Genomic DNA, 20,291 nt, shown 5'->3' on the forward strand with positions numbered 1-20,291 from the left:
CAGTGACATAGTAACCGTAGTGACTCTATGGTGACATAACGTGAGTTAACCCACACTTAAACTGTAGATATGGCCCCAGGTCTATGAAATGTTTGGGAGTGTGAGGGCAGACTACGATTCATTCCAGTGTTTCGGCTCAAGGCACTGGAGCTGGCCTTACTGCACCCTACGGGCTCAGGACCAAAGAGGCACAAAAAAGATCTCATTTATTTATTACAATGTCTTGACTCGAGGGTGCATAACTCACGATTTTACAATTCTTGTGGTTGTCAAGGTATCTTGGGGCTGTAGATGTGTGTTCATTAGATTTTGAAAGGAAAAACTATGAGTGGGTTTAACAAAGAATTAGCTCAGTCCCTCAGGATAAGTAGACTGGCTATTAGCCAAGATAACCAGGGATTCAGGCCCATGCTCTGGATGTCCCTAAACCGTCCTTTGACTGCCAGATGCTGGGAGTGGACAATGGGATGGTTCAGTGAGTCACTGCCTGGTCTGATCATTCCCTTAGAAGTCCCTGGCATTGGCCACTGTCACAAGACAGGATACTAGATTAGGTGAACTATTGGTCTGACCACCAATATTTCTACCATTGGTGGATTGACTCAAAACAAAGTTTTGACACTAGACCAGACATTCAGTCAGGGTGGAAGTCCGATGATCCAACAGAATAAACATCTGCTCTAAAAACGAGAAGAAAAAACTAGAATAAAAAATCCAGGGAATGCCAGCAGCAGATAAAGCAACTTGGGAAAGTGCTGGGAGACACTGTGCACTCGGATACAGTGATGGGGGATTCTTTGGTTCTGAGGGGATCTGTGTCAAATGTTTCACTGAATTAAGTCTCAGGGATTGTCTACACTGGCCAGTGAAAGCGCTCTGACTTGCTGGCTCCGGGGTGTGAACCCCGCCCCCCCCCAGCACAGCAAGTTGGAGCGCTTTAAAGTGCTAGTGTGGACAGGCTCGGCTCCCAGTGCTCGGAGCTAATCCCCAGACAATTCAATCTCCTGCTCAGACCCGGGGCACCCCCCTGCTCCGATTCGCCCCCTTTGCCCCGTTTTAACCCCTCTAAATAGCCGTCAGCAGATTTCCACGGCCAATAAGGGCAGGGAGAAGGGCACTGCCTTCAGCAGCTGTTACTGAGCATGCTCAGTTCATGTGAACACACAAAAAAGCCACTTTGCTCAAATAAAAAAGCCTCTGCCCCCCCCCCCAGCTATTTTGCCAGGCAGTGGGATCCCAGTGCCAGTGGGGTAACTGCTGCCCCCTCTGCCCCGGCCTGTGCCGGGTTTTCCCTCTGCCACCCTCTGCCAGCACCTCCCTCCTGGGCTTAACTCCGCCCCTCCCCCCATTCCTGATTTTACCCTTTAGCCCCTCTCCTAGCGCTGCCTCCAGCTGCTTGGCCCCCCCCAGAAGAGTCAATTTCCTCCCCCTGCTCAGACCCTCCCCCCCTGATTCGCCCCCTGCGCCACTTTTTAAGCCCTGTCAAAGGCTGTCAGCAGAATCCTACGTGTATACGGGCAAGGGAAGGGCAGTGGCTTCAGCAGATGAACTGAGCATGCTCAGTACATGGTAAGTAGCACATTTCTACCAGAGCAGTATCCTTCATTCCACCTGCCGGGCCACAAGGTGCAGGCGCTGCTCCCCCACGCAAACCGCAGTGACCCCAGGGTGCCCCCTGCGCAGGACGCGCTGCTGCCGCCAGGGCCGGCTCTAGGCTTTTGCCACCCCAATAATTAAAAGAAAAAGGTGGCCAGAATGCCCCTGAAAATGTGCCACCCAAGCACCTGCTTGGTTTGCTGGTGCCTAGAGCCGGCCCTGGACACACATTTCCTACAGCTTCTTCCTGGCACACCCAGCGTCTCCAAGGGCTGGGATGGTTCTGGCCCCTTCTCCTCCAGTTAAATTTGACTGTGTCCCGGGAACAGAGTCATATCTTGAAAAGTGATTTAGGCACTTAAGGGTCAAATCCCATTAGCTTTCACTGACCCTAAGTCACTTGGGGATAATTACCCAGAGTCTGTTCACAGGGGTAACCATTCCCCAGGGTGACTGAGGGCTGCAGTGTTAGCAGGACACCTGGATTCTCTCACTGAGGGTTTTTGAATGGCAGTAGCTGTGGTTTGTGTCACTGTGTCCCTAGCACAGTAATACGTGGCCGTGTCCTCGGTTCTCAGGCTGCCCAGCTGCAGATAGGCCGTGCTTATGGAGGTGTCCCTGGTGATGGTGAATCGCCCCTGGAAGGCCTGGGCATAGCCAGTGCCGCCACTGCTGGGATTAATATCTCCGATCCACTCCAAGGCTTTCCCGGGAGCCTGCCGAAACCAGTCAATGTTGTAGCTGGTAAAGGTGTAGCCGGAGGTTTTACATGTCACCTTCGCAGACTCTCCAGGCTTCTTGATTTCTGCCCCAGACTGGGTCAGCTGGATCTGGGAGCTGACACCTGAAAATGAGTAGCAATGAAGAAGAAAAATATGATTAATTTCTCTCTTTTTTCCCTTCTCTTCCCAGATTTATCTTTCTATTGCTCCCCCCACCATAGAATTCTCTGAGCTCCTTGTGTACTTATGAATTTATCCCCACAACACCCTACCACATTGGGATGTGCTGTTATCCACATTTTACCAATGGGAAACTGAGTCACACAGATATTCAGCCTGGGATTTTCCAATTGCCTAAGGGATTTTGACACCTAGCTCCCAGTAAAACCAACAGGAATTTAGCACCCAGATCCCTTAGGTAATTTTCATATTAAATGACTGGTTTCAAGTCACATGTGAAAGAAACAGGATTCAAACACAGAAGACTGGGACCCAATAATTCTATCTTAGCCATAAAACCATCTGACGCTCCACCTGCTGTCCGAGCTAGCTGCTTGTACATTTACGCCACTTACCAGAGAACGCTGCCAAAAGGACAAGGAACCCCAGAAATATCATTTTAATTCTACCCAACCACCTTGTGGGGTGCAACAACCGTAAACTGTCCGGCTGCCCAGCAGATTTCCAGTGAGGATCAGTCGCTCTCCTTTATCAGGAAGTTTTTCTGCTTCATTTGCATGTGGTCATTGCTAAAGCATTTGAATAAACCTCAGCTGCACCGACCTTGGCAAATAAATGACCTCAGAGCCCAGAGTGACAGACTGATGGGGCTATTGCAGGGAATTCATGGCCCAGTTCAGGAAAGCAGGAAACACGCTGTTAACAATGGGATTTCGGTGTGAGTTTAGAGATAAACGGGAAGCTGGAATGTGAAGATGCAGGAGATTGGGTTACTAGAATGAAATAACCCAGGGAATGAAAAAATATTCACTAACCGAAGCTATGAACACGAGAACTGTACTGTGGTGGAATGTGCGGGTGAGCTGTGATTTCCAGAACCCCCTAGGAGAGCTGGGTTCTCACTTCCCAATGTTTTCACAGGCTCGGTTTGTGACCCAATCCTGGCTTTGAAGATCCTGGCCTTATGTACCGGAGGAGAAAACCCTCAGGAGTGTTTCTGGGGTCAGTGTTTATGAAATATTTCTCCCCATTCTCACACATGACATTTGCTGCCACGGACCTCGCTTTAGCTTTATTAAATGCTGGAGAGTGTTTTGTGTCTTGTCAGCCAGAAAATAGCCGCCTTTTGTTCTTTGAATGGTGACTTAGATTTTGAATGTGACTCTGGAGATTTATATTAAACCCTGGAAAATCTCTCTGTAAAAGTCACATTTTTCTCTTTCCCTCTCCCCCTGGTTTATGTGTCTGTCACCTCTGTGATCTGGCAGGCTAGGATCCCAGAGTCATCCTTGTCACAGCAGCAGAGGAAGAAGGTTTTATCTGTCTGCACAGTGAATGGGAATGCAGGGGATGACTGTAGGTGATGGACAGGACCTGAGCCTGAAACCTGAGCCAGGCAGGGGGGAGGGGGAGTCAACACCTTTGCCTGCTGGAGAGGGCTTTTCAGTTTCGGTTTTGGGCTGGGTGGGTGAATGCCGGGAATCCCAAGCTGGGATCTAAGCTCCCTGAACCCCCAGAAGGACCAGTTTGAGGGGTCCTGGTGGCAGGGGCGGCTCTACAAATTTGGCCACCCCAAGCAATCATGCCCGGGAGGCGCCCCCGAGCCGCAGAAGCAGCGGACCTCCTGCGGGCATGACTGCAGAGGGTCCGCTGGTCGCGCGGCTCAGCTGGACCTCCCGCAGCTGTGGGCGGTTCGCTGGTCCGGCGGCTCCGGTTGAGCTGCCGCAGTCATGCCTGCGGGAGGTCCAGCCGAGCCGCGGGACCAGCAAACCGTCCGCAGTCATGCCTGCGGCAGGTCCGGTCGTCCCCGGGCTCCGGTAGACCTCCCGCAGGCTGCCCCCCCTGGGAAAGGGCCGCCCCAGGCGGGTGCTTGCCCCGCTGGGCTCTAGAGCCGCCCCTGCCTGGTGGTGCCTACAAGCTCTGCTGTAGCCTGCATTCCTGTTGTCAAATAAACCTTCTGTTTTACTGGCTGGCTGAGAGTCACTGTGAGTCCCAGGAGGAGGGGTGCAGGGCCGGACTCCCCCACACTCTGTGACAAGGGGATCGGACGAGATGTTCATTTCTCAGTTTAGAACGAGTGACTGAAAGAAGTCCTGTTCAGTTTGCTCTGTATGTACAGACGTCTTGCTCTGAATGAACAGACAAAGAAGGCAATTACAAGCATAGCCAGCAATGAGAAATTGCCTAGCAGCTGGCCACGTACGGGAATTTCAAAGCTAATTAATGGAGCTGGAAACTCAAATGGTGCATTTAACTCCCTTAGGGAGCGTGGAAATCTTATTCTTAACGTTAGCCAGTGAAAACTTCTCTCTGTGCTGCGCCTGGGAGTTTGTCTGGCTGTGGGTGGATTTCGCCTCATTTTGTCTCTAGCTCAGTAATACAGGGCGGTGTCGTCAATCTGCTCATTTGCAAACAGAGCAGGGTGTCGGGATTCTCCCTGGAGATGGTGAATCCCCTTTGACTGAGTCTGCGCTGTACGTTTCACTTGTATCCTACTTGATGTCAGATAAAATAACCACTGCAGCCCGTTCCCCGGAGCCTGAGGAACCCACTTCATCCAGTAGCTGCTGAAAGTGAACCCAGAGTCTTTGCAGGAGTCTCCTGGTTTTCTGAGTCCTTCACCAGCCCTACATCACATTAGACACCTGCAAACACCCAACATGCAAGTAATGCACCCAAGGCATCCGTACAATAAATACTTTGTGACTCTGTTTCTGGAAATATTTTGCTGGAAGAAGAACACGCCTGAGGGAGCTAGGAGTAAAAGAAGAAATCCAGAGCAGTTGCTCCTGGTAATGGTGATGAATGAAGAGGAATAGATTCGGGGCTGCAGAAAGGGGGAGGTAGTTTGGAAAGTTTGTGTAGGAGCTCAGGCTTCAAACAGAAGCCTGGATTTGCAGGATTTTGTTTCAAGCACACAAAGAGGGACTGGATGGGCTTGTGGTTGAAGCTCTGGAGCCAGGGCTGGCTGGCTCACAAACACAGCGAAATAACGACATCCTCTGTTGAATTCACACCTCCCAAAAGTGCAGTAAGATTGAAGCAGGACACACTCTGAATTGGGAATGCGGGACACACACCCAGACAGGCACTGAAATCATCAAGCTCTAACATCAGGTTAGATGTTTGGGTGAAAGTTCATGGTGAGATTTGACTTTCGATAGGACCTGTGTGCACCTAAATCATTTAGGACCATTTGCTCTGTAGCGGGGCCGTCACCCCGCTCCGGTGCTGAAAGGGTTAGAAGCCAACCCTTGGCGAGGCCTGGGGCTGAGTAAAGGCTAGGCTGACGGGGGAAGCAGCCACAGCTGGCCCTGTGAAAGGGCTGTGAACCAGCAGCTGAGCCAGTCTCTCTCTAGCTCTTGGGAGAGAAGGACGTGGCTGCCTGAGAGAAGGGTACTGGAGCTAGAGCAGTGCTGGGGAAAGGCATGAGGAGCTGGGAGCTCCAGCCCCGCGAATCCCCAGGCTGCAGGCCTGGCCAAAGGCCAAAACAGGTACTGGGGTTGCAAAGGTGCCGCCCAGGGTTAGGCAGAGGCAGCAGGTTCAACCCCCGTGTCCAGGACTGGCTCTAGCCGTTTTGCTGCCCCAAGCACGGTGGCTCGCCGGTCCCGCGGCTCCGGTGGACCTGCCACAGGCATGCCTGTGGATGCTCCACCGGAGCCGCGGGACCAGCGGACCCTCTGCAGGCACGTCTGCAGGAGGTCCACCGGAGCAAAATGCCGCCCCCCCACCCAAATCCTGGTGCCCTAGGCAACCGCCTAGGTCGCCTAAATGGAAGTGCCAGCCCTCCCCCTGGCTGATGATGAGTGGCCATGACAGGCTGCCGTCTGCCCCAGTGAGCTGGGGCTAGATGGTGACTGGCAGTACCCACTGAGGCAAGGTGGGGATAGAGGGTTGGGGGTTCCCTGGGAGGGGAGACCCAGATTGTGGGGTACTGTTGGGGGGGCAGAACCCTGAGGTAAAGGGGCACCGGGAGGGACATGGGGCCAGCAGCAGGTGAGACACCGGCCAGGAGGAGGCGCTCTGTATGCTGCAGAGCTAATTCCCAAGATGACCAGCAGGAGGTGCCAGGCCAGGGAGTCCTCACATAGCTACAGGCTCAATGACCTGAACATCCCAGTAAGAGCCTGTCTGCCTCTTTGGGTGCTAGACCCACCGAGGGGAGTTAGGCTGAGGCCTGGCGTGCCTACCTGTAAGGCCCTGCCACCCAGGGCAATCCCACCCCCTGAGCTAGGCATCTCCGGCCCCTATGAAACACCTGGGCAGATGTCACGGGCTGAGGGGCCTTTTGAGGCAAGCTGGGCTCTGCCTGGCCCCTGACTCGGCAGCTATTCCTCAGCCACATGGGGGAGCTGGGAACATAGGAGCTCATTAGTGACCCCAGCTGGGTGTAATGGGGGTTCATTAGCCCAGTCCCTGAGCCCAGCCGTGCTGGGGAGGGAGGCTGAGCATTGCTCCAATAGAGCGGGGAGCTCAGTAGTGGGGAGAGGCCTAGCGGGAGGGGATCCAGGCAGAGTTGCTGGAGGAAGGTTTAGTTAGTGTGGGACAGGCTGTGGCCAGAAAGCAGAGCTATGGCAGTGGGGTGAACTCCTGTGCTGGGGCCCTGTGAGGGAAGGGTTTGTGAGGATTGAGCTAGAAGCTCATGAAGGGTGGAAGCAGGGCTGCCCGGGGGGGGGGGGGGGGCAAGTGGGGCAATTAGCCCTGGGGCCCAGCAGGGGCCCCCATGAGAGTTTTTCGGGGTCCTTCACTCGCTCCTGGGGCCCCAGAAAACTCTTGTGGGCCCTGGGCCCCGAAGCTTCTTCGCTCCCGGTCTTCGCTGGCGGGGGGTCCTTCCACTGCGGGGCGGAAGAACCCCCGAATTACTGCCGAAGCGGGGCCCACCGCCAAAGTGCAGCTGGGTCTTCGGTGGTAATTCGGCGGTGGGGGGTCCTTCCGCTCTGGGACCTGCCGCCGAAGTGCCCTGAAGACCTGTGGACCCCCTCCCCCCCGCCACCAAATTACCGCCGAAGACCCGGCTGCACTTCGGCGGCGGGCCCCGCTTCGGTGGTAATTCAGCGGCGGGGAGGTCCCTGTGGCGGGTCCCAGAGCAGAAGGACCCCCCGCCGTCGAATTACTGCTGAAGCGGGGGGCCCCCCGCCGCTGAAGACCCCAGGCCCCCGGAATCCTCTGGGCGGCCCTGGGTGGAAGGCTGGTTTAAGTGGCATATGGACTCCCTGAAGGAGGAGCCCAGGGGCCCAGTACCCTCACCAAGGGGAGGGACTGAAGTGAAGCCCAGGAGAGGGAAAGGACCCTTGGTTCAGAGCTGCCCTCTGGAAGGGACTGACCTGTTGTGTGATGGGCTGAGACCCAGGAGGCCCAGTGGGAGACCCTGGAGAAGACACTGGCTGGGACTGGCCCCTGTGGCTGAGAAGGAGCCAGCAGAGGGGTGTGAGAGGAGAACTCCCCATCCAGGCAGGGGGGGCCGCCCTACAGGTAACATGCATGTGTAGAGGAGAGTTAGGGGCTTGATAGGGGGATCTGCAGAAGCCAGCACAATGAGTGGGGATCTGCCTGACCTACCACCTAGGAAATGCTGATAAGGGGTTGGGTCCTAAGTCCCACCTGTTCAAGGGAGTTAGGTGCCTAACTCCAGTTGGGATTCTCAGGCCCCTCCTGGAGTCAGGTGGCCCCAGCTGTTTACGTACAAAAACACGCTCAAGACCCCTTGTGCCAGAGAAGGATTCGTTGGTGCTTCCCTTAGCTTTTAGCCTAGTGGTTAGAGCACTTGCCTGGGACATGGCAGATCCAGTTCTCTTCTCCCCTCCCCCCTACCCCAGCCTGATGTGGGAGCAGAGATTTGAGCCCATATCTTCCACTGTCAAGGAGAGGGTGACATTTGGGGTACAGACACCCCCAGCACATCCCATTCTCTTTTAGACAAAATGAGTGTTAATTTATTCACGGTGGAACAGCATGAACAGGAGAGATTGTAAGACCCCTCTCCAGAATACCCCATAACCTGGTGCTTAGGCCATTCGCCCGGGACTGTTTTGCTGCTGTGACAAATGACTGTGTCACAGGAGCCTAATTCATATTTGAGAAGCGACTTAGGAGACAGGAGAAAAAATTACTGACAATGAGGTGTAAGCGAGTTAGGAGCCTAAGAAGTTTTGGGAGGAATTACCCCCTGTGTGTTTACATGGGCAAACGCTCTCTGGGGTGACTAAAGGCTCCAGTGTTCTCCGGATACCTGGGTTCTCTCACTGGGGGTTTTTGAATGGCTGTAGCTGTGGTTTGTGTCACTGTGTGTATCTAGCACAGTAATACGTGGCCGTGTCCTCGGTTCTCAGGCTGCCCAGCTGCAGATAGGCCGTGCTTATGGAGGTGTCCCTGGTGATGGTGAATCGCCCCTGGAAGGCCTGGGCATATCTAGTGCCACCATCACTAGGATTAATATACCCGATCCACTCCAGTGCTTTCCCGGGAGCCTGCCGCACCCAGTTAATGTAATAGCTGGTAAAGGTGTAGCCAGAGGTTTTACATGTCACCTTCGCAGACTCTCCAGGCTTCTTGATTTCTGCCCCAGACTGGGTCAGCTGGATCTGGGAGCTGACTCCTGTCAATAAAAAACAATAAAAATCCAGTTAATTCCATTGTTTTCCTCCTCTTCCCAGGTGTATCCAAATCCTTCTGTTGCCTTCCTCACAGCAGTTTCTGATCTTCTAATTAATTTATTTGCACCACCCTCCTGTGAAGTAGGGAAGTACCGTTATCCCCACGTTTAAGGGGTTTTGACACCTACTTCCCATTAAATCTTAAGGAAATTTGGGTACCCAAATCCACTAGGTGGCTTTAAAATTCCACACTGTGATTTGTTCAGAATTAGGATTTTGAATCTAGAATCCCTGAATCCCATTGCTACGTCTTTGCCTTAAAACCATCTTCCCTGCCCTAGCCCAGCTGTCCTAACCAGACACCTGTGGGTTCATCCACTCACCTGAGAAAGCTGCCAAAAAGATGAACCCCAGACAGATCATTTTCATTCTCCACAACAACCTGGGGGGCTGCAAAGCAGTAACCCTTCCTCTGCTGGCAGCTCTTCGGTGAGGGTTGCCTGCTCTCCTTTATCACTCAGTTTTCCTACTTCATTTGCATGTGGGTGTTGCTAAACATTTGACTAAACCTCAGCTTCATCCACCTTCACAAATAAATGACCTCAGAGTTTAGAGGGACCCAGTCATGGAGGATACTAGAGCATGTTAATGCAATTTGGTCCTCAATCCAGGAAAGCACTATAGCCATTTTGACATCAGGGGGGATGTCACTATGAGCTTAAAGTTACTGGTAAACTGGTGTGTTAAGGTGCCTAATATTGGGAATGGAAAGGTAATATCCAGTGGATATAAAACTGAAATAACATAGAATTAATAAAAGTATAAACACTAGCGCTTCTCAGTGTTGAAATATGTATGAGAGCTGTGATTTCCCAAACCTCCGAGGAGCGCTGGGTACTCCCACCGTTCAAATCAGCAGGAATCTTTTGTGGGCAAACCCTCACTTTCACAATTCCAGCCTTCGGTGCTGGGGACAATAATTCCTTGTGCTTGTTCCCGGGTTCGGTCTTTGGGAAGAAATGCTTCATAATCGAACATGGGCTGCCGCCATGTGGGTCTGATAAACAGAGAAAATATTTCCCCTTTTTCTTCCTTTAGGTTAATGGCACTTGGTCATTTTTGTCTCCTCTAAGCCATGGGAGGGGAGGGGTTGCGGGACGGGGGTGGGTGGGAAGGGATTTTTTGCTGAAGGCTGATTTGGTGTTAGAACTATTTACAGGGATTTTTACTGAACTACAAAAAGTCCATCTGTTTGCCTATTCACAATACATTTCTCTCCAAAGCACCTTTCACTGCTATTATCTGGAAGCTTGCTGCACTAAGAAGGATGGGTGTGAAGTCAATGAGAAGGTTTGATAGGGACAGTCCATTAGCAGGTGTTATGATGTTATAGGTATGTGTTATCCATAAACCGGAGGTGAGACTAGATGCTTGTAATGTCCTGACCCGGCCCTCCAAAGTAGGGAGTCCTGTTGGATGTAGTAAGTATGTAGGAATGTCTGTGCGCGTCCTACCAATTCACCGAAAAACAAAGCAATGCCAAGTGTTACCAAGAATGCCAACTTGCTTGTAGTTGGCCAAGTAGGCTAAGAATTTCAAAGCCACCAAAGTGATCTGAAATTGCAAATTGTGCATCTAAGTCAGTGGTTCTCAAACTGTGTTTTGGGACCCCAAAGTGGGTTGCCAGGGCTGGCGTTAGGCTTCCTGGTGCCCAGGGCCATATCCCAGGGCTGAAGCAGCAGCCCAATCCCCACCCCCCGGGGCCGAAGCTGGAGCCCGAGGGGTGGCAGGGGTCAGATTTCGGCTTTAGCCCTGAGTGGCAGGGCTCAGATTACAGGCCCCCTGCCCGGGGCTGAAGACCTCGGGCTCCGGCTTTGCGCCCCGCCCCCCATGCCCAGTGCGGCTGGGCTCCAGTGGGCTCAGGTTTTGGTCCCGTCTCCTGGGTCATGTCGTCATTTTTGTTGTCAGATGGGGGTCCCGGTGCAATGAAGTTTGTGAACACCTGATAAGTCTTGGAAAAATCTCATTCTTAATTGTGAGCAAGTGGCAGCCTTTCCGGAGGCTTTGCAAGAAAGTTTTAGGGACTCCCCTGATTTTCTGAGTCCACCATCAGATTCCTCTAGCACCACATCACACCGGACCCCTGTGAACACCAAACATGCCAGTAATGTACCCAGTGCATAGTACAATATAGAATGTAACTGTTTATTGATCAGGGCCGGCTCCAGACCCCAGCGCGCCAAGCGCGTGTGTGTGGCAGCATTTTGGCGGCAGGCAGCTCCGGTGGACCTCCCGCAGGCATGACTGCAGAGGGTCCGCTGGTCCCGCATCTCGGGTGGACCTCCCACAGACATGCCTGCGGAAGCTCCACCGGAGCCGCGGGACCAGCGGAACCTCCGCAGGCACGTCTGCAAGAGGTCCCCCGGAGCCGCGGGACCAGCGACCGGCAGCACGACCCCTGCGGCATGCCACCCTGCTTGGGGCGGCCGGATTCCTGGAGCCGCCCCTGTTATATATATAACTCCAGGGAACAGGAACTCACCTGAGAGAGCAGAGAGCAAGAGAAGAGATCTCCATGGGGAGAGTATGATGGCGAATGGAGAGAACTAGACCCAGGGGCTGCAGAAAGGGCTGTAGTCTGGAAGGGTCTCTAGGCACCTTGGCTTTAAACAGGCGGCTTCCTCCTGAATTTGCCTCATGGCTTGTTTGAGGTGTATAAAGAGCCACTGGATGGGCTGTGGTTAAAGCACTAGACGTAGGGTTGGTCTATACGTATATTTGTTTTCCTGTGAGTGTTTGTTTAATTCACACCTTTATCAACTAAAGCTTGAAATAGAACAGCTGAGCTAAAGCAACCCACAGAGAGTCTGGCACGTCAACCTCAAAGGTTTAACAGCGGTGTAGTGATTTTGGTGAAAGTTGATTGGAAAAAGCATAAATTGCAGTGAGAAATCACTTGGGATCAGACGGGCTGAGAGTCTCAAACTGGTAAAATCCTCTGGCCTGCTATGCGGAAGCTCAGACTAGGCTCTTAAGGCTCTGACTCTAAGAAAGCGACCCAGAGGGGTTACGACCACTGATTTCTTTTGTTGTTGTTTTAGTGCAATCTGGACACCTAAATCTGAGGTCATCTGCCCATCCCAGCCTTTCTATATTGGGGCCTGGCTATTAAATAGATAGGTGCCTAGGTGCTCTTAACATCCTGCTAAGTACCTAACTTCTATTGAAATCTATGGGAGTCAGGCACCCAGCTGATTCTGAAAACCCCTTGAAGGGCTGATCTGATTCTTTGGGAACCTGAATACCATTAGGCCTAGATTTCTGAAGGTGTTCAGGCATAGCTGTGCTGAGGCTTGAAATGCCTAATTGATGTAGGAGTCTGAATCCCATCTTCCAATACCGAGATACCGGGTAAAACCTGGGCCCTAGTGCGGCTGTTTTCCACCTGTAAAAAGGAGAGAACGATACTTCTCCCCATCACAGGGTTTCGTGGCTAGGAGGATGAATTCGTGTTCGAGGTGCTGCAGTGCTGGGTTGATGAGGTTTGTGAAACTATCCTGAGAAAAAGTGAATTCAGCCCTTAAGACTGAGCTCTGAATGGTGGATTTCCACCTGTTGTGTCACTGATAGAAAAGGTTTCAGGCAGGGGTGAAAGTAACTTAAAGGACTTACTGGTATGCCAGAGTCCTGAGCGCAGGTGGGACCTCACCCAGAAGAGGCGTGGCCTCACCCGGAAGAGGCGTGGCCTTTCAATATTTAAATGCCCTGGGGCTCCGGCTGTGGCTGGGAGCCCCGAGGCCTTTAAATCACCCCGGAGCTACCAGCTAAAGAGGCGGCTGGGAGCTCAGGGGCGAATTAAAGGTCCCGGGGCTCCAGCCACCACAGAGCTCTGGGCCCTTTAAATCACTGCGGGAGCCCTGCCGCTGCTACCCCGGGACGGCAGTGCTGCAGCGATGCTTTAAAGGGCCCGGGACTCCCCACAGCGGCTGGAGCCCCAGGCCCTTTAAATCAGTTCTTGCTGGTACACCGTATCAGACTGTACTGGCTTACTTTCACCTCTGGTTTCAGGCTAATATTGTTTGTGTTACAAAAGCACTAAGAGGAACCCAGTGAGTTTAAGGCCTCGTGCCTGTGAGACCGTCCTTTGCAAAAAGATCTCTACAATGTAAGGCTGAATTTTTTTTAAGAGCTTCTTAAGGGATTTGTTTGCCAAGATTAATAAGAACTGAGAATCCAGATCTTTTACTGGAGTTTGAAAACCCCACCCTAAGAAACGAAAGGGGGGGGGGCAGGGAGAAATAGAGGCACAGCTCATGGCAGGGACTTGCCCAGCAACAGGGGAGTGACACAGCCAGGAAAAAAATCCCTGTCTCCTGACTCCCAACCCAGGCGCCCAACCACTAGTGCGCACAGTGGAATTCAAAGAGCCGACTGCTTTATAATGCAGTGAGAGTTCGATTTCTATCATTTGGATTTTCTCGTGTATTGGGGGTGGGTGGGGGATGGTGTTCCACAGACTCTTTAATATTCATTCAAAACAAAGAATTTAGAATTCAGACTTTCCTTGTCCCGTGGTGTTTGCATCTGACACACAAGCACAGGATCCTGGGAAATGACCCATCCTTTTTCTCTTGCACCTAGAGCACTGGTAGCCAGAACTCCTATAAAGCTTTAGTCAGCACAGCTCCAGGATGTCCCTCTGGTATTGGCTTTGGTGTCTCCACTGAGCCCACCTCTGCACAGTGACACAAATCCAGACAGAAATATGCAGCTGCACAAACTGCTTGTAACTCTTGTGCAATCTTCCTCTTTCCCTTCCTGCGTCAGCTTCTTAATGTGGAACCAGGAAATTGCTTGGGGCACGTTTCCGCCAGGCTGGAAGGTAGAAATGTTTCATTCTGGACTCTCGTTTGGTTGTTTTGTGTATAAGCTTTATACAGGGTAAAATGGATTTATTTGGGGTTTGGACCCCCTTGGGAGCTGGGCATCTGAGTGTTAAAGACAAGAACACGTCTGTAAGCTGCTTTCAATTGAGCCTGCAGCTGTTAGGGGCCGTGGTTCAGAGCTGGGTCTGGGTTTGCAGCAGGCTAGCGGGTCTGGCTCAAACCAGGCAGGGCACTGAAGTCCCAAGCTGCCAGGGCAGGAAAGCAGGGGCAGAAGTCGTCTCAACACATCAGCTGGAAGTTCCCAAGGGGTTTTCTGTGATCCAGCCCGTCACAAGATGTATTTTTTGTTGCATTGTAGTATTTAGCTCCTAGATAATGGTTTTCTTCTGGAGAATACAAAATGTTTGACAAAGAGAGTACAAAGAGCGAACTGATATTAATATCCATTGTTAAGAGTGTAGCCATCCAAATCTAGGCAGATTTCAAAATCGCAGCTTTATTTTTCCTTCACACACTCAAAACATCAGTACTGGCACATTCTTCTGGGATGTCCCACTTGAGACCTCTTAACAGGGGCTGGACTTGCCGATGGCAGATGCTTGGCTCCTTTGATAAATCTGTCCCTTTTAGGGTGTCTCAGCTTGAGCAACCAAAAACAGAGGCAGCCAAAATCCTCCTGAAGTATCCAAATTCTCTTTGAGAAGGGAAGCCCCAGCCTGTGAGCCCAGAGTTAGTGTGATCGTTCTTGGGGCTGCCTCTCTGCACTGGGACACATACGGTGACCAATGACCTGGTTTTCTTTTCAGCACCCCCTCCTCCCCCACTCTGCCCTCCCCCACTCTGCACTCCCTGGGTACCCCCCTTCCCCCGGGGCTCTCTCCTCCCACACACGGAGTTAAAGGAGCCTGTGTGTGGTGGGTCCTTCGGCTCCTCCTCTCACTCCCAGCGAGGGTCGCTAACAGATTCCGATAGCCGGGGCTCCCTTCCCTCCCGGAGCTGGGGGTGAAAGTGGGGGGACAACGCCCTGGCAATGGGTCCAATCCTGTGGCAGACACACGTTTCCTACAGCTTCTTCCTGGCACACCCAGCGTCTCCAAGGGCTGGGATTGTTCTGGTCCCCTTCTCCTCCAGTTAAATGTGAATGTGTCCCTGGAACAGAGTCATATCCTGAAAGGTGATTTAGGCACTTAAGGTTCTAAATCCCATTAGCTTTCATTGACCCTAAGTCACTTGGGGATAATTACCCAGAGTCTGTTCACAGGGGTAACCATTCCCCGGGGTGGCTGAGGGCTGCAGTGTTAGCAGGACACCTGGGTTCTCTCACTGAGGGTTTTTGAATGGCTGTAGCTGTGGTTTGTGTCACTGTGTGTCCCTAGCACAGTAATACGTGGCCGTGTCCTCGGTTCTCAGGCTGCCCAGCTGCAGATAGGCCGTGCTTATGGAGGTGTCCCTGGTGATGGTGAATCGCCCCTGGAAGGCCTGGGCATAGCCAGTGTCACCACTACTGGGGCCAATATATCCGATCCACTCCAGTCCTTTCCTGGGAGCCTGCCGCACCCAGTTAATGTAATAGCTGGTAAAGGTGTAGCCAGAGGTTTTACATGTCACCTTCGCAGACTCTCCAGGCTTCTTGATTTCTGCCCCAGACTGGGTCAGCTGAATCTGGGAGCTGACACCTGAAAATGAGTAACAATAACGAAGAAAAATATGATTAATTTCTCTCTTTTTTCCCTTCTATTCCCAGATTTATCCTTCTATTGCTCCCCCCACCGTAGAATTCTCTGAGCTCCTTTTGTACTTATGAATTTATCCCCACAACACCCTACCATATAGGGATGTGCTGTTATCCCTATTTTACCAATAGGAAACTGAGTCACATGGAGATTCAGCCTGGGATTTTCCAAATGCCTAAGGGATTTCGACACCTAGCTCCCAGTAGAACCAACAGGAATTTAGCACCCAGATCCCTTAGGTAACTTTTCACATTAAATTACTCATTTCAAGACACGTTAAAGAAACAGGATTCAAACACAGAAGCCTGGGACTCAATAATTCTATCTAAGCCAAAAAACCATCCGACGCTCCACCTGCTGTCCGAGCTAGCTGCTTGTACGTTTACGCCACTTACCCGAGAAGGCTGCCAAAAGGACAAGGAACCCCAGAAATGTCATTTTAATTCTACCCAACCACCTTGTGGGGTGCAACAACCGTAAACTGTCTGGCTGCCCAGCAGATTTCCAGTGAGGATCAGTCGCTCTCCTTTATCGTGACGTTTTTCTCCTTCATTTGCATGTGGTCGTTGCTAAAGCATTTGAATAAACCGCAGCTGCACCGACCTTGGCAAATAAATGACCTCAGAGCCCAGAGTGACAGACTGATGGGGCAATTGCAATGGAATTCATGCCCCAGTTCAGGAAAGCAGGAAACATGCTGTTAATAATGGGATTTCGGTGTGAGTTTAGAGATAAACAGGAAGCTGGAATGCAGTGAAGATGCAGGAGATTGGGTTACTAGATTGAAATAACCCAGGGTATGAAAAAATATGCACTAACCGAAGCTATGAACACGAGAACTGTACTGTGGTGAAATGTACGGGTGAGCTGTGATCTCCAAAACCCCCTAGGAGTGCTGGGTTCTCACTTAACAATGTTTTCACAGGTCTGGTTTGTGACCCAATCCTGGCTTTGAAAATCCCGGCATTATGTATCAGAGGAGAAAATCCTCAGGAGTGTTTTCGGTTTTACTTTTTATGAAATATTTCTGCCCATTTTTACGCACAACATTTTGCTGCCATGGACAGGGCTGATGCAAGGATGTTTCACGCCCTAGGTGAAACTTCCATCTTGCGCCCGAGCCCCTGCCCTGAGGCGCCCCCCTGCAGCAGCTCCCCCCTCCACCCTGAGGTGTCCCCCCTGCAGCAGCTCCCCACCCTCCGCCCTCAGACACCCCCCACAGCTCACCCCTGCTCCACCTCCACCCTGAGCACGCTGTCACTACTTCACTTCTCCCGCCTCCCAGGCTTGCGGCGCATAAGCTGGTCACCTAAGTGGTTTAGAACGAGTGACTGAAAGAAGTGCTGTTCAGTTTGCTCAGTATGTACAGACGTCTTGCTCTGGTCTGTCTGAATTAACAGACAAAGAAACAATTACAAGCAGAGCCAGCAATGAGAACTTGCCTAGCAGCTGGCCACGTACAGGAATTTCAAAGCCAATTAATGGAGCTAGAAACTCAAATGGTGCATTTAACTCCCTTAGGGAGCGTGGAAATCTTATTCTTAACGTTAGCCAGTGAAAACTTCTCTCTGTGCTGCACCTGGGAGTTTGTCTGGCTGTGGGTGGATTTTGTCTCATTTTGTCTCTAGCTCAGTAATACAGGGCGGTGTCGTCAATCTGCTCATTTGCAAACAGAGCAGGGTGTCGGGATTCTCTCTGGAGATGGTGAATCCCCTTTGACTGAGTCTGCGTTGTACGTTTCACTTGTATCCTACTTGATGTCAGATAAAATAACCACTGCAGCCCGTTCCCCGGAGCCTGAGGAACCCACTTCATCCAGTAGTTGCTGAAAGTGAACCCAGAGTCTTTGCAGGAATCTCCTGGTTTTTGAGTCCTTCACCAGCCCTACATCGCATTAGACACCTGCAAACACCCAACATGCAAGTAAAGTACCCAAGGCATCCGTACAATAAATACTTTGTGACTCTGTTTCTGGAAATACTTTGCTGGAAGAAGAACACGCCCGAGGGAGCTGGGAGGGAAAGAAGAAATCCAGAGCAGTTGCTCCTGCTAATGGTGATGAATGAAGAGGAATAGATTCGGGGCTGCAGAAAGGGGGAGGTAGTCTGGAAAGTGTGTGTAGGAGCTCAGGCTTCAAACAGAAGCCTGGATTTGCAGGATTTTGTTTCAAGCACACAAAGAGGGACTAGATGGGCTTGTGGTTAAAGCCCTGAAGCCAGGGCTGGCTGGCTCACAAACACAGTGAAATAACGACATCCTCTGTTGAATTCACACCTTCCAGAAGTGCAGTAAGATTGAAGCTGGACACACTTTGAATTGGGAATGCGGGATCCATACTGAAATCATAAAGGTTTAAAATCAGTGTAGGGGTTTGGGTGAAAGTTTCTGTTGCGATGTGAGTTTCAATCGGACCCATGCTTCTAAATCACTTAGGAACATGGGATAAATCAGTTGGAAATCCCAGTAAGAGCCTATCAGCCTCTTTAGGCATTAGATCCATAAAGAGAAGTTAGGATGAGGCCTGGAGTTCTGAACTTTAAGACCCTGCCACCCAGTGCAATCTCACCCCCTGGGTTAGGCACCTCCACCTGCCTGGCCCATGGACAGGGGCAGCTCTAGCCATTTCACCGCCCCAAGCACGGTGGCACGTCATGGGGGGCGCTCTGCCGGTCACCAGTCCCTTGGCTCCGGTGGACCTCCCACAGACGTGCCTGCAGATGCTCCACCGGAGCCACGGGAGCTGCGGACCCTCCACAGGCACGTCTACGGGAGGTCCACCGGAGCTGCCTGCCACCCTCCTGGCGACCGGCAGAGCGCCCCCCCGTGGCATGACCCAAGCACGCGCTTGGCGTGCTGGGGCCTGGAGCCGCCCTTGCCCATGGAGGGGATCTAGGCAGAGATGCTGGAGGAAGGTCTAGTTAGTGTGGGACAGGCTGTGATCAGAAAGCAGAGCTATGGGAGTGGGGGGAACTCCTGTGGTGGGGCCCTTGTGAGGGAAGGAGCCCTGAGGTAGTGATTGTGAGGACCAGGGATTGAGCTAGAAGCAGGACCAGCTCCAGGCACCAGCCGAGCAAGCTGGTGTTTGGGGCGGCAGATTCCAAGGGGCGGCTTCTGCCCAATCCTTTTTTTTTTTGCGCTTTGCCGCTTCCGCTGCCCCTGCAGGTTTTTTTCTTTTTGGTTTGCTGCTCCTGCCGCCCTGTAGGGAGCGGTGCCAGGGCTACAGCAAGCCCGGCACGCAGCCCACGTCCTTCCCTGCCCGCCCACCGGAGCGGCACGGAGCCCTCCCAGCAGGCGGCGCAGGGAGGGGACTCATGGCGAGCGCCCCGCTTAAAGAAGCCCGGGCTGCCCCCTTCTCTCCCTCCCCCCCCCCGCTAGCTGGGGTGTGCACACCGCTGCCCGGGGTCTGCAGGGCTGGGAGTCCCCCTGCACCCGCGCTCCCGCCGCCCCGCAGGGATTTTTTTTTCTTTTTGTTTTTTTGTTTTTTCTTCCCTTTGCTGCTCCGGCCAGCCAGGCGGTTTGTTTCGTGCCCCCCCCCCCAACTTTGCTGTTCCGACCGTCAGGTTTGTTTCCCGCCCCCCACCTTGTCACTCCGACCGGCAGGTTTCCCGCCCCCACCCTTTGCTGTTTCGGCTGGCTGGCAGGTTTGTTCCCTCCCACCCCTTCGCCGCTCCGGCCCCCGCACAATCTTTTTGTTTTTTGCTTGGGGCGGCAAAAAAGCCAGAGCCGGCCCTGGCTAGAAGCCCATGAAGGGTGGAAGGCTGGTTTAAGTGGAACTTTGAATTCCCAGTGGGAGGAGCCCAGGGGCCCAGTACCCTCACCAAGGGGAGGGACGGAAGTGAAGCCCAGGAGAGGGAAAGGACCCTTGGTTCAGAGTTGCTCTCTGGAAGGGGGATGAAATGTTGTGTGATGGCCTCAGACCCAGGGGGCCCAGTGGGAGACCCTGGAGAAGACACTGGCTGGGAGTGGCCCCTGTGGCTGAGAAGGAGCCAGCAGAGGGGTGTGAGAGGAGAACTCCCCATCCGGGCAGGGGGGTCTGCCCTAGAGGTAACATGCATGTCTAGAGGAGAGTTAGGGGCTTGATAGGGGGATCTGCAGAAGCCAGCACAATGAGTGGGGATCTGCCTGACCTACTGCCTAGGAAATGCTGTTAAGGGGTTGGGTCCTAAATCCCACCTGTTCAAGGGAGTTAGGTGCACAAATCCAGTTGGAATTCACAGGCCCCTCCTGGAGTCAGGTGGCCCCAGCTGTTTACGTACAAAAACACGCTCAAGCCCCCTTGTGCCAGAGAAGGATTTGTTGGTGCTTCCCTTAGCTTTTAGCCTAGTGGTTAGAGCACTTGCCTGGGACATGGCACATCCAGTTCTCTTCTCCCCTCCCCCCCCTACCCTGGCCAGATTTGGGACTGGGATTTGAGACCATATCTTCCACTGTCAAGGGGAGGGTGACATTTGGGGTACAGACACCCCCAGCACATCCCATTCTCTTTCAGACAAAATGAGTATTAATTTAGTCATGGTGGAACAGCATGAACAGGAGAGATTGAAAGACCCCTCTCCAGAATACCCCATAGCCTGGGGCTTA

At 52.5% G+C, this 20,291-nt stretch overlaps 2 gene segments (V, D, J or C); both read right to left on the reverse strand.

Moving 5' to 3' along the window:
- Nucleotides 1–2,021: 2,021 nt before the first annotated feature.
- Nucleotides 2,022–2,880, reverse strand: LOC123347685. The segment is given in 2 exon segments: nt 2,022–2,440; nt 2,853–2,880. Coding segments are annotated over 2 exon segments (447 nt in total).
- Nucleotides 2,881–8,776: 5,896 nt separating this feature from the next.
- On the reverse strand, nt 8,777–16,204 carry LOC123347686. The segment is given in 2 exon segments: nt 8,777–9,093; nt 16,106–16,204. Coding segments are annotated over 2 exon segments (360 nt in total).
- Nucleotides 16,205–20,291: the final 4,087 nt, after the last annotated feature.

The sequence above is a fragment of the Mauremys mutica genome, chromosome 13, assembly GCF_020497125.1.
Source record: "Mauremys mutica isolate MM-2020 ecotype Southern chromosome 13, ASM2049712v1, whole genome shotgun sequence".
Taxonomy (NCBI): Eukaryota; Metazoa; Chordata; order Testudines; family Geoemydidae; genus Mauremys; species Mauremys mutica.